The sequence below is a fragment of the Chrysemys picta genome, chromosome 4 (assembly GCF_011386835.1).
Source record: "Chrysemys picta bellii isolate R12L10 chromosome 4, ASM1138683v2, whole genome shotgun sequence".
NCBI lineage: Eukaryota > Metazoa > Chordata > Testudines > Emydidae > Chrysemys > Chrysemys picta.
The window spans coordinates 29,774,401-29,790,846 of NC_088794.1; the positions used below are offsets into that span (position 1 = coordinate 29,774,401).

Below are 16,446 nucleotides of genomic sequence, written 5' to 3' on the forward strand. Positions count from 1 at the left end.
TTAGACTAATGAAAAGAAAAAAGCTTTTAGGGACAAATTTTGCTCTCCTATGCAATTCCACTGAAACCCCCAAGGATGCATGATGATGATAGGGGTGATATTCACTCATGTTAGTCAGTAACGCTGTTGACTTCAGTAGAGCTACGTTGATTTACAGCAGCTGAGAATCTGGCCCTGAGTAGAGTATGGACCTTAGGATCAGATACAGCCCATGATTTGTACATGCAACTCCCAGTAACTACAATAAAAGCACCACTGTGGACTCAGAGCAATGTATTTTGAAGCTGTGTAAGCTCAGATAAGCCAGCTGTGCACTTGTTATTTACTTAGGAGTTGTTTCTATTTATTACCCTGCTTTGCCATTCTCACTGCTGAGTTAACCCTCAGCACTTCATGGCTTTTTGATGGAGAAGCCAAACCAGAAGCTGTGATCCCTGAGACAGTGCAGTAAATAACTTGTTTTTATGTTTATTGTTGTATCTAACCTGCAGCTATACCAGGTTGGGCTGTGGATTTGTCAAATTTTACAAGTTAAACAGGCTTAGGCCTGATTGGTACATTAAAGGGATACCTCCAAGGAAAACCCAGCATGGCAAAAAGTGGTGTTGATCAGTGCATATTATTCTTCTCTCTCACTCAGTCCTGATTTGTGCCCAGTGTGCTATTAGAGGTGCCATCTCTAAAGATACAGGATCTGACTAATTGCATCCTCCTGCTCAAATTCTTTCTGCAGTCTCAATTTGCTACTGTATTCTTCCTTACTTTCTGTGCTAAGCTTGTCACATTACTGTGTGCAGCTTACAGTGTTGCAATTCAGAGGTGGCTGCATTTCAGTGATGCATGAAGGGTTGCCTGTGTGAAGGTGCTTTAGGATGAAAGTTGCTATATAAATGTGAGTTTAGTATTAATAGCCAACATAATGCATTTTATGCTATTAAGCCAATTCAATAAAACTACTTACAATAGCTTTCACCAATGCCAGAAAGAGCATTTCAAGGCTCTGGGCAAAATGTGTCAGGGTTCCCTTTCAAATCCAAGAATATCATTAGAGTAGGATATAGTGTGCAAGTGTACATAAAAAAGCAGTGGTAACAACCCTAATGTAGACACAGTTATAGTGAGATAAAAGTGCTTCATGAAGAGATAACTTGTTCCCTCTATAGCGATATAAGCACCTTTTAGCACTGGATTGTACTGTTCTAACTTTTTCTGGTTTTGTTTGTTTTAAACATTGAAATAATTATTGGTACAAAACCTGTGTGTAAGTCAGGCTTAAGTTACAAGTGATTTTGAAAATGTTACCCTAAAGTTTGTAAATGGCCTTCACATTTCAATTCTTTACCATCCAAACCCAGCCCAACTCTTTGCTTAATAAACCAAAGCAACATCTTTAAAAAAAAAAGTTTATTGTATAAAATCACCTTTATTAAAAAATTACAATATTATTGCACAGTATTTCAAGCAACCATTACTGAGCATTTTAAAATATGTACAGCATACCTGGCATCCAGAATAAAGGAGACCAGGGAAATATTTTAAATGCCACATCGCACCTGCTGCATTAATGACCAGATTCAACATGGTACACAGGCACATGTGTAACTTTAAGCATGTGACTAGTCCACTGAAGTCCAATGGGGGGCCCTTGAGTAGCCACATTGGACTTCAGCGGATTTCACATGCTTAAAGTTTCAGCCTAGCATGCAGGCACGTGTGTATCAGAGCTTGATTCCCCTGCCGTGCTTCATAATCTAGTCACTTAGATGTAAATAACAAATGTAAAACTTAGCATTAGCACAAGGCTGACAAATCAAAAATTCACAAATCAGGGTGTTAGAAAAGCTAAGATTTTTTTGACTGCAAGATTCATTCAGTCACTGTGCTCAAGCCATATACTTTCTGGCATAGATTAAATACATACATTTTTAGAGCTGACATTGAACAAGGAAAACAGGAAAGATGACAGCAAGAATCAATGTCTGGAATGTCCTGTGTCTGAGTGCTTTGTTGCTCAGCCTTAATGGGTAGGGTGATAGGAGTTTGCATTTAATTGCCTTGATTATTTAAGAAAACTAGAAAAGGTTCAATTTAATCCTTAAACTACACATTGAGGACTTGTCTAAATATAGAATTTACACCAATAGTGGCATCCCAGCAGAAAAGTCTCATAGTAAAGACAGGTCATAGGAGTATTGTTAGAGGTCCATCTTTTGTCCCTCATTTTCTTGTAGTGGCTTTTGAGTGCTTTGCTTGTGCTGTGGCATTGAATAGGGTCCCACTGTGACCCTTTGGGGCTATCTATTTAGAGATGTCTTCATAGACTGCATTATTCAGGTTTTTTTTTTTTAAAGTGCTGCCTGTACCCTTGCGTCTCCCCAGATGGCAAGGCGATCAAAGATCTCCGCATGTTTCCATGCTGCTTCACAAGGCATTAGATGGCAGTAATAGCACTGCTGGAAGGCTTGAGGGCTGTACTCCAGGAAAAAATGGACTGTTCCTGGGCTCCTGGCAGCATTTGAACAGGGAGGGGACATCTGGGCAACATGACCCCAGAGCAGTGGAGGGCACCCAGGTAAACAGACAGGCTGGTCCTGGCAAAATACAGTGGGATAGAAGCTGGCCTACTGCCAACCTAGTGTGAAATGAGCCGTGCATGAATGTCAATGTTAGTCTGCATTACCTCACTATGCAAAGAACTTTCAAAGTGGATTGTAGAATAAGTATTTCTGGGCCAGTTAATCCACTTGGAAGAATTGCAACATGCGTGGACTGGGAAGGTCATTTGAGTGCTCACTAGCTGAAGTTAGTGTGATTTTAAACCCACGCATGTGGACAAGCCCTACATGTGAATTAAACCAATTTAGCTAAACCACTGAAACTTTGTTGAACGAGTTAAGTCTGTCTCACTTAGATTTAGCTTGGCCCCATTAAAAGGCCAACGTTAAAAGGCCCTGATCCTATAATACGCTCCAAGTTGGTGGACCCCAGCCTTCCCTGGCACTTAGTGTGAAGGGATCTTCCCACACAGGATTCTCTGCAGTTCTGGGGTCTACCTGTACATTTGCAGATTTAAGAGTGTTTTCTATTGGGCATGTTCCAACTGGGCTTTAGCTCTGTGAATCTGACACTAACATTTTTCAAACCTAGCTGTCAGTCCTCACTGAAGGCCGACAAGGGCCCGATCCACAAAGGTACCTAAGCATTGTAATGCCTAGCTCTCAGGCAGCCTGCCACCTCATGGAATCAGCCTGACCTAGGTGCTCAGGCTCCCCATACAAGGGCACGGGGAGAGTTAGGTGCCTATGGAAGGGATCTTCTGAAGCCAGCCAGCTTAGCAGCAAGTGGCCTAAACTAGCCAGGAGTGAAGTGCCAACAAGTGCAGGGTTTAAGAGAGGGAGCTACCCTACCCCATTACCATCCAGTGATTAGGGTACTCGCTTGGGATGTAGGAGATTTAGGGTAAGGCCCTGCTCTGCACCCTTACCTATAGGAGGAACTACTGTGATCACTTTAGTAAAAGAGAGAATAGCTGCTTCCTGGGTGATGGAGGTGTACAGGAGCATTGAGAGACTCCACTGGAAGGAGAAGGACTGGTGAGACGTATGAAATACAAAGGGGATAGAGAAAGTAAGCAATCTACTCCGCAGCTCAGCCAGCAAAGCCCAGTTTAATGACAAGTGAAGGATTAAAATGAACTACTGAAGATAAAGCCAGGTCGTCTGCCGTAGATTAGCATCAGATTGCCTGACTCAAAGAAATGCTAACACAGGATCTCCGAAAGGATCCAAGGGCTGGTTTACATTGGCCAGCAAGTGGTGTCGCTCGCTGCACCAGAGCAAATCCCACATATAGCTGAGAAGAGCCCCAACCTGCTTCAGTGGAACTAACTGCTGTTTGAAACTGAGGTAAGCTCCACTCATGCCAAACACAGTGTATTTGTGTGTATTTGGAGTTTGCAGTGGCTGCTCACTGAGTAATGGAATGAGGGCAAATTCTCAATGTAGACAAGGCCTCAAAGTGCTTTAGATATTAATTATTTAAGCTGCACAGCATCTAGGTGTTTGCCCCATTACATAAATGGAGGCACCAAGAGGTTAATTTGCACAAGGTCACACATCATTACAGTAAGAACCAGTGATCAGCGGTCAAGAATCCAGTCTCATCTAGTCAAGAAATAGGTCTTAGATGTATGGTAGAAAGGAGAGTCAGCTGGGACAGAGACTGTCCCTCCAAACTGGGGACAATGTTGGTACAGCAGACAGGGTAACCTCACCCATCTCCATAGACATAGGCCTTATATGGTATTTCCTCTTAGCAATTTGGGAGGAGGGTGCAGGAGTAAAATCGTGTCTGCCCCTGATGGTGGAAAAGCATGACAAATTTAGCAAAAATCTAGCCCTTTTTAGCCTTCTTTGAAATCAGACAAACTTATGTTTGGCCAACAGTGCAGATGTTTTCCCCCAGCTCTGAGGAGACACTTTTGAAATGCAGCATTTCTTAAAGATACAGTCTTCTTCCCTGCCACAGTGAGATTCTAAATGATCTGCTCATGCAAGTTTACCATTGCGTTGTTTCCCCCTCAGTTAAGAGGCAAAGTCCAAAACAATAGGAAAGAATGAGCTGCAGTTGTAGGGTTTGTGGGAGGTGCCTGTATAGTGCCTCCAAAGCCCACAGCACTGTCCTGCTGGATACTGGATCTGCAGTCTCTGCTTCTGACCTCTGCTGCATGCTCAGTGACTCGCTATACGCTTGTAGAGTGATCCCTTTTTTTGGAAGATACAGAAACAATCCAGGTAGTTCCAGTGACACCATCAGAGTTATTGAACAGAACAATCAAACTTCAGATGAGTAAGAACTAGTTAGAAGGGCTGGTCGAAAAAATTCTAGCAAAGCTATTTTACTATGGCAAGCAGGGTTTCAATTAAAAGACTTTTTGTGAAAAGAGTCTGCTAGTCTTAGCAAATTTAGATTATATTGGAAAAAAACCCCAAATGGCAGAAAGGCAACATATTTTGATTTGGCGATACCATCACACTGTCTCCTAGAACTTGTAGTTCAGTTCCCTCATGTCCCCATTCTCCTTTGTGGGCAGGGTTTCCTAGCTGGGCTACATCTCCCATAATGCAACATGATCAGGGACTCCCATGATGTACCACTTCCCTTTGTTAATAGAGGGAGACTGTGGTGCTTCATGTGAAATATAGTCCAATCTACAAAGGAGAATGGCAGCATGAAGCATCTGAACTACAACTCCCATAGGGCATTATAGCAGCATTTCTTCAGTTTTCAGCAGATATATTTAAATTTTGACTTTTTACCAAAAAAAGTCAAAAATTTTCCATGGAAAGTTGAGAAATTTTCATTTCTGTGGGAGTTTTCTGGAGGGGGAAGTCCCTCCCCCCCTCCCCCGAAAAAAACACAAAACAACAACACCACCACCACATTTTCTGGCCAGCTTTAGTTTTGAGTAATCTAATCCAGGGGTTCTCAAAATGTGGTCTGTGGATTAATAAAGGACTATGGAGCCCTCCCTCATGCTCTGTAGAATGAGGAATGTGGCTAGCCAAGCACCGGGGGATTGTAGGGCAGGCAGGTCCCTCAGAGGTGCACTGTCTCTTGGATGAGACAGTTTCCAGAATGAAAAAACTGGAGAATCACTGGGCTAATCCAGCCTCCAGGGGCCAAGGATGGATTGCTCCTTCTATTCCCCAGTCTAGTTTTAAGTGAAACCAGGGATAGTGCTTCCACTGCTTCCTTTGGGAGGCTAACCAATGCTTGCAGGACTCTCTTCTAAAAAGTCACATGCCACCAGCCTTCATCTCACACTTCCTCTACTGAACAGGCAGATTAGATGTCAGGAGGTTGACTTGTGGTAGAATTGGTAGTTAAGACCCTAGGATGCCTAGGTTTTGGCAGTGGAGTAGAGATGACACTTGGCCAACACAGATCATTTTTTATCCCTTATACTGATTCCAGCCTGGGCAGAACGTAAGAGGTTGTCAAGCCCCGCCAGAGACCGTTCTGTTCCACCTTTCTGCTCTGCCCACTCCTATTCAGAGTAGCCCTCTGAGTGGAGCAGTGGTTGAGGGAGGGCAGCTACTATTAATGGTATCTGTGCAGAGGAGGTGCAGTGACTAACCCCAAGGTCACACAGCCAGTCAGGACAAGAAGCCAGGTCTCCTGCTCTAGATCACACTGCCTTCCAGGAGAGACGGTGCTCCAGAACCCTTCACAGCTATTCCTAGGACAACACCTACCTGAGTTTTCCCTGTAGATTTTCATTTTTTTTCTTCAGGTGCTTATTCTTAACCCATTGGGGGATGTCGGGTACATACCAGGCTGCAATCAACTTGATGCACAGAGCCACGTGCTGAAATGAGCAAGCAGAGCCCACCATGCAGTCAGAACCAGTTCTCAGGGGAGATAAGCTGTGATCAGTGACCCAGCAGCAATTAGCAAGGAGTAATAGCTCCATGGCCATGCTCAGCTGCCACATGGGCATATACCAAGTACGCAAGCCATCCAGTGCCCAATCCAACTCCCATTGAAATCAATCAAGACTCCCATTGACTTCAGTGGGAGTTCGATCGGAATCATAAAATACACACACACACACACTGCTGCATTCAGGGATGATTTCTAGGGTAATGCCTCCCCTTAGGGCCCCAAATTCAGGCTATTATGGGGCCCCCAAAACATCAACCCCCTCTCATTCCAGTCCTGGGAAACCTGGGCCAGAGAGGGTGGCAGATCAAGCCATGAGGACCCACAGTCCCTGGTTTCTCTTAGCTTTATGTCTGGCTCTGGATGTAGCCCTACACTCCCTTTTGAAATGCAAGCTTTGCAATGGTACCACTGCCAGCAGAGCGGACTTTGAGGCTGTCCTAATTTGCCCCCAGCCAAGGGCAGTGGCTGTTTTTCCTGCTAGTCACCTGTGCATGGCATTGCCTGAAGGGCAGATGGCAAGTGAGCAGGGGACTAACAGCAGGAGTTAGTGACTGTCAACAGGGGCAGGGGAGAGGGAAAGCGATGACAGGTGTGGGTGAGGGCAGAACACGGGGGAGGGTCTGAAGGCAGGTGAAGGGAGCAGGGATCTGATGCAAAGGGGCAGTGCCATGATAAAGGAGCTAATTGCCTCACTGAAGAGGTCAGGCTGGGGACAAGAGAAGGAAACTCCCTCAGCCAATGCGGAAACAGCACCCTCAGAGTGTCCAGCCATGCACGCTCACACTCTCCACTGAATCACTCCACAGGGAAGAACGAGTGACTCTCTTTCCCCCACCGCCTCGGTCTCCTTCCCCATGCCGCACGAGGCTCCCCATGCAGCCTGGACATTGCTGACTCCACATCACTCACCTCAAATAAAATAAGGAAGGCGAGCCGGGCTGCGAATACATGCCAGAACTGGACAGAGTAGTTGTAGTCATTGGAGTTCCTGTAATCCCGGTACCTACAGGACAACACCCGACAGCCCTGTGTGCACTTCCCATTAAATCCCCTCCCCGGCTGGTCACAGTCCATCTCTCCGCACCCCTCGAACTGTGAGTCACAGGAGTTAGTGGTGGGAGAGGCCTACTGGTTCATTTAGTCCCTCTCCTGCCTGGCCCCAGGGCAGCTTTGTTCAATTCAGGTATTGTGCTTCCTCCAGCTGACCTTCCCATTGTCCACTCACAGATCCCCAGCTGGCATAAAGCAGCATAGATCCATTGACTTCAGGGGATCCAAACTGATTTACACCAGCTACGGATCTTGTCTTCCGCTCTCCCAGTCAGTGGGGGGGCTGAAGGGAGGCATGCCAATGTTACCTTAAAACATTCAAGATATTTTTTGTAGAGGATATTTGCAATATTGTTTGTTGAGGATGGGTGGGAAGGTATTATTGTGAGGATGTGTACAGGGGGGCTGGAACAATTTGTATAGTGGGGATGCTGAGAGCCATTGACCCAAACTGCAAACCCTGTATATGATGGAAACCAAGCCAGGGGTGCCGCAGCATCTCCAGCACCCCTAGTTTCAGCACCTATGGACATGTGAGACTGGATGATGGATCCATTCTATTGTCCCCTATTACCTGCATTCTGTGATCTCACTCCTCATAAAATCTGGAAGCTTTTCAGGCATCTTCATCTGCCACTCAAAGTCCTGGACACGGAACACTGAGAGGCTGTTGTTGATGTAACCTGTCAAACAGCTGCATAGGGAGAAAACATGGCACTAGACAGTAGCTTAATAGTGCCCCAATGGGGTCGTCCAGGCAAGGATACCCAGGTGAGGATTAGAAGAGATGGGTATCTTTAGCTCGCTTCCAGGCAGTTCTTTTCAGGGTGGGAATCTAAGTCCTGATCCTGCTCTAATTGAAATTAATGGCAAAAGCCCCATTGACTTTGATGGTGCAGGAACAAGGCCTCAGAAATGCTTATTAAAAATCATGAAATTACGCAGTGTTTCCTAAGCATAAGAACGGTCTCTGCAAAGTGCTGAGCACCTGCAACTCCCATGGGGGCCGAGGGCTCTTATTAACTCCCAGGACGTGCTCAGGCCCCGGCACGAATGGGCCTATAGCTCAGGAAACATTCCCCGTCCCAGAGAGCAATGTAAAGGGCTGATTCTGGATGATGCCCAGCACTCTGAGTTCCCAGTGAAGTCAAGGGAATTGAGGACACACTACCCTGTGCAGGATCCAACTCAGAGGCAAGACAAAGCATGGAATGCACAGGAGGAGAGATTGTTGGTGAAAAGGGAGAGGGGATGGATTTTTGGAGCAGTGCAATTTAAGGGGGTTGGATTTAGAATCAGAGTATCGGGGTTGGAAGAGACCTCAGGAGGTCATCTAGTCCAACCCCCTGCTCAAAGCAGGACCAACACCAACTAAATCATCCCAGCCAGGGCTTTGCCAAGCCGAGCCTTAAAAACCTCTAAGGATGGAGATTCCACCATCTCCCTAGGTAACCTATTCCAGTGGTTCACCACCCTCCTGGTGAAATAGTGTTTCCTAATATCCAACCTAGACCTCCCCCATTGCAATTTGAGACCATTGCTCCTTGTTCTGTCATCTGCCATCACAGAGAACAGCCGAGCTCCATCCTCTTTGGAACCCCCCTTCAGGTAGTTGAAGGCTGCTATCAAATCCCCCCTCTCTTCTCTTCTACAGACTAAATAAGCCCAATTCCCTCAGCCTCTCCTCGTAAGTCATGTGCCCCAGCCCCCTAATATTTTTCGTTGCCCTCCAATTTGTCCACATCCCTTCTGTAGTGGGGGGAGGAGAGAGAGAGAGAGGGTGCTTCTTAGAGAGGGGCTGAGAGACAGTTCCAGGCTGGGACTAATCTACACTTTTACTGCTTGACCAAACAGCACACAATTAAAACAATCAATTATTGACTCCACGTGGTAGGAACCGGGTTGCCCAGAGTGAAAAAAACAACCAAGTGCACTCTTGCAGTGCTAACAGCCACAGTTAACAGCTGTTTTTACACAAAATGTAAGAGCTTCCCTATGGATTTCTGTGTGGATTACTTTAGTGTCTATTTCAAAAGCAGGCATTAATTAGTTTGAATAACCAGAACGGCCAGCAGCCAGTGAATGGGTATCTTTTTGGTAATCACCTGAGCACAATTAGCAGGTGTTTGCATTATTTGTGTACAAAGCAGATACCGACTTGTCAACAGACCTGCTCTGCCCTGTGCAAATGGGACTGGAAAATAACTTTGGCTGCAGTTCTTGCTCATCCCTCTAGAGGTCACTACCTCACCTGCTGCCAAAACTGGCTGTTCTTTTTCCCTCTGCGGGCTCCTCAATAGCCTACTTTGCATCTTAGGGCGAGGACTGCTGGAAAGAACATGATGCGGCCTCACATCCTACGGGGAACCCTCAACATTGGGAACAGCACCAGCTCCAGAAACTTGTCCCCCCATCCCAAGAGTCACAAGCAGTGAGAGGGAACAAAGGGCGGCAGTAAAGCTCCTGCGTTCCTGGCTGGGCTTTGCCACCAGGGCCCGTGCAAGGAAGTTTTGCGCCCTAGGCGAAACTTCCACCTTGCGCCCCCCACCCCCAGCCCTGCGGCAGCTCCCCACCCCCCTTCCACCCTGAGGCGCCCCCCCCCCCCGCGGCAGCTCCCCCACGCCCTGAGGCACCCCCTCCCTGCGGCAGCTCCCCACCCCCTGGTCCGGGGATCCGTGCAGCAGCTCTGACCCAGGGGAACCCCTGGGCTGCCGGCGGCGCGTTGACCCCGGGGGCTCCCCTGGGCTGCCTGCCAGCTTCTCAGACTCCCTCTCCCTCCCAGCGCTGTGGCCGCTGTAATAAATAAATAAAATAAAATAAAAATAAAAATTGGGGGTGCCACTTTTTGGTGCCCCCAAATCTTGGCACCCTAGGCAACCACCTAGTTGGCCTAAATGGTAGCACCGCACCGGCCCTGTTTGCTACCCAGTGGGGCCGGGAGAGATGGCTTTCCCCACGCTGCACGGACAGGCTCACTTAGACACAGAAAGCGAGCGAGGTGGCTGCAGTTCAGGAAAGGCTGTGGCAATTGTGGGGTGACACTTACTTGATATCGGTGCGGTTCTGCAGCATGCACGGGCTGTACGTGTATTTGTAGACCTGCTTGGGGATGAAGTCTGAGGTGATGGCAATCACCAGGCCATTGCCAATGACTGCCAAAATACCAATGGCCTCCAGAACCTGCAGCCAGATGCCTGCAAGAGAATAGCAGTCAGAGACACACCCAGCTAGGCGCTCCCACTGCTGCTTTGGTGCCCAGGACACTGCTCTGTGAACTTTGCCATTGCCACGAATGGGAGGAGGATTGGGCTTGACCAGGCTGATCTCTGGAGTTGTGTTCTGTGGGGCACAGCGCAGTGGCCCAGCACAGCAGCCTTGCATCAGCAAGAGCACTACAATGATGAGACTTATCCAGTACTGTATCCACCCAGTGATGTGGGCAGACGGGCAGCGTATGAACGTGAGGAACTAGCAATGCGTTCTAGGCCAAAGCAAAGTGTATCCACATTCTATCCATGCCTCTACCAATGCACCTCAGTCCTGACTTACAGCCCCCCTGCTGTTCCAATCCTGTCCCATCCCCCCGTAGCTCTTCAAATGCACCCTCTATCTCTAACTGTCCCCCGGAATAGCAGAAACAGGAGCAGACAATGTTCTGGCACCATGACTTAGGGAAAGAGTCTGTTGCAGTAGTTAGTGCCATTGTTAAGTCTTGGGGTAAGCTTAGCCCTCCCCCCTGCCCCCAAGTGCCTTCTTTATCAGGCCCATGTTCTTCATGGAGAGCCCCTCCCCTTGGCCCCCACTCACCAATGTCGTTGGCTTTCCTAGGCACTATGCGCCTCTGCAGCTGAACCATCTTGATGGCATCCAGCCGGACCTCAAAAAGGTTATTGATGAAGGCCATTAGCGGGGCGAGGGGGAAGGCAGCCACAAAGATGGTGGTGAAGCTGTACTGGATCACTGAGAACAGGACAAAGCACAGGCACCGTAAGGGAGCTGTGAGGACGTCCAGCTGGACCACAGGCCCAAGTACTTACTGTATGCACAATGCCTCAGAGCCGGATGTTGGCATGGCCCTGAGTGGCCAGGCAGCGTGAGAGGATGAGTCAGACACCCCACTCTAGCCCTCCGCGTGATCTGCTCGCTACATGGCTGTAGCCATGGGGGGGCAGAGGGAAGATCAGGAGCTGCATGCCCAGTTCTACTTACCCCAACATCATCCATGCAGGAGTGATCACAGAGGGGTGCGACCTTGACTCTGCTCCCATTCCCCAAAGTGCAGGCTGCTCAGCTGAACAGGGATGGGGGGGGGGGGAAATAGTTGCTAGTGGTCACAGCCAGTACCCAAATGTTACCAGAAGCAAGGGCGGGACAGGGCAGGGAAGGAATTCGTCGTCCCTGAGGCACAAATCCTTCCCAGGCCGCCTCCTGGGATGTCAGTTACCTGCCAGGTCTTGCTCGGGGCAAGATGTGTGCAAGTGACCCCAAGCAGGTGTGTGGGTGAATCTACCCAGTCTGTGCCCATTTCTCCCTGGGCTCTGCAGTCTTAGCTCAGGGATGGGCTACGGACTGGGTGAGCGGCAGGGCTGGTTCCCTCGCACCTCCCCCTCAATAGTGAACGCAGTCACCAAGCCTGACCGCGTTCCACAAGCTGCATGTGGAGACCTAGGACCTGCCCCCACTCCCTGGGATGTGAATGGGCATTTGGTATTACCACTCTGTCACAGGGGTGGCCAGCTTCTCTCACAGGAGCCCCAGTCCTGCTAGCTGCAATGGTTTGATTCCCCCTTAGCCCCAACATCAAGAACTGGCCCCCAGGAGCAGGGAGCATGGTCACACCCAGCTCCAGGGCATTCAGAGCACCCTTTGTGTACTGGGCGCAAGGAAACCTGGGTTGAGTAAGCAGCTAAAACCTGCTGCCCTTGGATAAAAACTGACCCAAAGAGAAGAGGCAATGGGAATTGGCAGGCATGGGCCCAGAACACAGCACCTGAGAACCAGGCATTCCCCGCTGCCCACTAATTACACCCATGACCCCAAAGCGCCACATACTCATTTCCAAGAACTCGTCGAACAAGCTGAAGACGTTGACCTCGTTGAGTTGGTAGTTCTTGAGCCACTGCTCCTTGCAGGAGTCCTCGGGTCCTTTTTCCATGTGAACGTTGTCTTTGTCCTTTGGGTTGGCAAGTGATTTTTGGAACCATAATCTTAGCCAGCTGCAGGGACAGTAACACAAGGGCAGAGGGGTGAGGGATATATGCTAAAGAGCCAAGTGTGGGGGCCACCAGAGCAGCTCCCTGCACTAGGCCAACAGTAACCCCTCTGGAACACCAACATGGAGACTTGAGCAGTGGGTTGGTTCTGTTGTAAGGTCTCACACACACACTCCCCCTTTCTCTCTCTCAAACAGATCACCTTCTGCTGGTGTTACTGAGGGAATTCTTACCAATAGCAGAAGGCAGTTTCCATCTATAAGATGGCCCAATAGCTGTAGTTTACCAACGGCCTGACAGTGAAACCCGTTCTGACATTGACGAGCATGTACTCACGTGAGTAGTCCCACTAAAATCAACAGGGCTATTGTGGTGTAACTGCTCCCCAAGACAAGTAAAGTTGGGGCCTAAAAATTCAGAAGGTGGCAAACATACTAAATAGCTAGGAGGGCCATTCCAAATGTCAAAGAAAATTAGTTTTAAAAGAAAAATTGAGTGAATTTTTAGTGTTGGGTCAAGGTGCCAGTTAGAGCTCGGTCAAGCTGTTCAGAGGGAATAATTTATTCAGTGAGTTCAGCCCTTTTTCTCTCTGACTTGTCCAGGAGCAGAGCCCCATTTGATTTATTTGTTCTTTTCTCAAATCGTTTTTGTGACAAGGCCTGAGCTGAACGCTGCATACGGACCTTCCCATCCAATGTTCTGTATTCGGAATGCACTGTTCTGGCTCTGTGATTAGTCACGGTGTCACATGGTATTGTTCTTGTCCCTTGACCAGATCTACTTCTGCTTTCTCCAGAGACAGATTTCATTTTTTCCTGAAGAGAATTTGCTGACTGATCTTATCTCAGCAACTGGCCTCACACTCGCCTTCCCCAGACACTGCCTGGGAGAATCCCAGTTAAAGTTTGTAGTCAGAGCAGACTGCTTCCGCAAGCAGAAACATGCATCTCAGACACGTGAGCACATCCTACTGGCATGAGTGCCTAGGGTGCGTGGACTTACGGGGTGAGGTACTCCACGAAGTTATTCAGGGTCTGCTTCAGGGTCATTATGATGGCCATTTGGATAAAGAGATCAGTGATGCAGCCACTGGGGTGGCACTGCAAAGAGAAGAGAGTTATACTGTGCAGACCAGATGGGCTGGCTTTGGGACAAAAGGCTGGGTGCTAGATACATGGGCCAGGAAGAACCTGGAGTGATTGGAAGTGTTGTACTGGGTAGAAGGAAGCAACAGTTTTAACAGAGACAGTGCCAGGGATGTGGGTGGGGAAGGGGCAGAGAGGTGTGTCAGGGAGCAGGAGTGGTGCAGAGAGGGTATTAGAGCACTATGGACAATTTACTCACCTCCTCCAGCCTCCACTTGCCAGCTACACGCACATAGTTCCCAGGACGGCCGTTAATCCTGACCAGGAAAGTGCAGAGTTAAATAGGACTGATGCTGGTGCTCCCAGCCCCTCCCTCTGTAAGCAGGGAGCTGGGAGGGTAATGACTCCCCTTGGGACAGAGACCCAGGCACCAAAGGGGAGAAAGAGGCAGGTGCAGAGACTGAAAGAGAGAGGGGGTGGGAGACAAACACAGGCGGAGTCAAGTGCATCAACCCAGCAAGAGAGGGACAGACAGAAACCGGGAGAAAGACAAGCCGAGAGAGGTGAAGAACTACACACCCATCCCAAAAAAGAAGGGTGAAATCCATCCTGGCCCCATTGAAATCAATGGCAAAATTCCCAGTGACCTCCAGGGGGCCAAGATTTCACCCACAGAATCAACGTCCAGGAAGTCAGGCTGCAGGAACTTTCACTCACTCACTAGCGGCACCAGCCTTCTTTATCCCTGCCACCAGAGCAGCCAATACCTTCCCCCTGCAACCAATGGTTAGAAGCACCAGGCAAACCTGACTGGGTTTATGGGCCTCCCTAGGGTGATTGTCCCTAGGTGTGTGTTACAGTACTAATGCAGAGCTCCACCCGGGGTTAATGGGTACAGCTCCTTCTGTGCCGAATGACCCCAGCTGGGGACCTGGCCGGGGCATAGCCGCGCTCACCTTCCCAGGAAGAAGGCGATGTAGATCAGTGAGGAGAAGTAGGTGAAGAACTGGAAGGTGAAGATTTTCACAGCGAAGATGTTCTCACGCTCCGAGAAAGTCCGTGGCTTCTCTGGAAACGGGAGTGCAGGTGGGTGGGTTAGTTGCAGCAGCAGGAGCCCCCCTCCTTCCTGGACAGGCACCTTCAGCCCGTCATGCTTTCATTCCAAAGCGCTCGGGCCTTTTACTGACCCAGAATCCCCTGGACCTGAACCTGATCCCCTGGATTTTTAGCCCCGGGTCTAGCGAGCCTCAGCAATCCCAGGACTTTGACACAGCGATCTATGTACTTGTGGCTTCTGTTGCAGCAATCAGCTGTGCTGGGGGCTACACTCAAACTAGAGCTGGGGCAGGATAGGCACCGATTTCACCAGCTCTCCAGCAGCGGCACTGGCTTCCAATTAACATCCGGGTGGTATCAGACATGCTGACTTGGCTCTCTAAAGCCCTGCCTGGCTGGGGCGCTGGCTCTCTGCCAGACTCACCTCTCTTTACATGAGCCTTGGTAGCAGCCGAGATCAGGATGGGGGCTGGAGCAGAGTCCCTCCATTTAACCAGGCTAGTGGCCTCCCAACAGAATACCCTTGGCTCTGGAATTGCTCCCGGCCTGCTGTGCTCATTAGAGCTCTGGCCAGGGCTCATTTCATTTGCCTGGGGGACGGAGGAGGCGGCTGTGGTAATACCCTTCTCTTTGCTGGGCCGTACAGTAGTGGTTCTCAACCAGGGATCCGGGGCCCCCTAAGGGGCCTCAAACAGGTTTCAGGGGCCAATCAGGGCCAGCATTCGACTCGCTAGGGTCCAGGGCAGAAGGCCCAAGCCCCACAGCATGGGGGTAAAGCCCAGGTCTCTGAGCCCCACCACCCAAGGCTAGAGGTGAAGCCTGAGCAATGCAGCTTCGCGGTGGCCCCTGTGGCATGGGGCCCCAGGCAATTGCCCTGCTTGCAACCCCTTAACGCCGGCCCTGGCTTTTATATGCAGAAAAACAACTGTTGTGGCACAGGTGGGCCGAGTTTATATAGCGTGCTGGGAGGACCTCAGAAAGAAAAAGGTTGAGAACCTCAGCCGTCCAGGAGCTAGGTGGTGTTAGCATATTTCAAGGTATTCTGTACAAGCAGCAGCAAGGGCCAGAGTGAAAAAGCCCATCGATATCAATGGAAAGACTCGGCCCCTTTTAGTGCTCCACCAACAATGTTCAGGATGAATCCAGCCGGCTGCGCTGGAGGATGCTAGATGCAGGGTGAATACAGCATGTGCCTTGCCTTACCCAGATCACAGAGAAAGAGTGCCACACGCCTGTTCACCTGCAACACAGGAGAGGGAGGGTGAAAGGAGAGAAGGGACGGGCAGGATTTTTGATTGTGGGAGAATGAGGAAGGCTCTCGTCACGCGGTGCTCCGTACCTTGGTCATGACGACGATGGTGATGTAATGCAGCACGGCCCCCGTGATCACCGCCACGGTGCTGGCCCGTTCCCGGATGAACTCGAAGTCGCTTTGGGTGAAGACGACAGTCGCCACCACCCGGTAGATGACAAGCGCGTGGGCGATGCCAATGAGCACGGTGATCTGGGAGGGCAGCGTGTCGTCAGAGCTCTTGCGGGGATTAGAGACGGGAGGAGCAGGGGAGGCAGGTAATGAAGGGGGAGGGGGAAACTGA

The 16,446-nt window shown here is 49.5% G+C and overlaps 1 protein-coding gene across 5 annotated transcripts in view; it reads right to left on the reverse strand.

Annotated features, from left to right (window-relative positions):
* Positions 1-1,389: 1,389 nt before the first annotated feature.
* Positions 1,390-16,446, reverse strand: part of ANO9 (anoctamin 9) — a 38,147-nt gene continuing 23,090 nt past the window's right edge. For 4 of the 5 annotated variants that reach the window (XM_005310776.4, XM_042862105.2, XM_065591870.1 and 1 more), the window contains 12 exons: positions 16,191-16,355; positions 16,055-16,091; positions 14,752-14,863; positions 14,055-14,112; positions 13,713-13,810; positions 12,550-12,713; positions 11,305-11,457; positions 10,544-10,691; positions 8,072-8,191; positions 7,357-7,450; positions 6,258-6,370; positions 1,390-4,763 (listed from right to left, as the gene is read on the reverse strand). In XM_005310776.4, coding sequence (XP_005310833.2) covers positions 4,742-4,763; positions 6,258-6,370; positions 7,357-7,450; positions 8,072-8,191; positions 10,544-10,691; positions 11,305-11,457; positions 12,550-12,713; positions 13,713-13,810; positions 14,055-14,112; positions 14,752-14,863; positions 16,055-16,091; positions 16,191-16,355 — 1,284 coding nt within the window. In that variant the 3' untranslated portion in view covers positions 1,390-4,741. The remainder of the gene's footprint in view (positions 4,764-6,257; positions 6,371-7,356; positions 7,451-8,071; positions 8,192-10,543; positions 10,692-11,304; positions 11,458-12,549; positions 12,714-13,712; positions 13,811-14,054; positions 14,113-14,751; positions 14,864-16,054; positions 16,092-16,190; positions 16,356-16,446) is intronic. The other variant, XR_010600445.1, reaches the window with a different exon arrangement.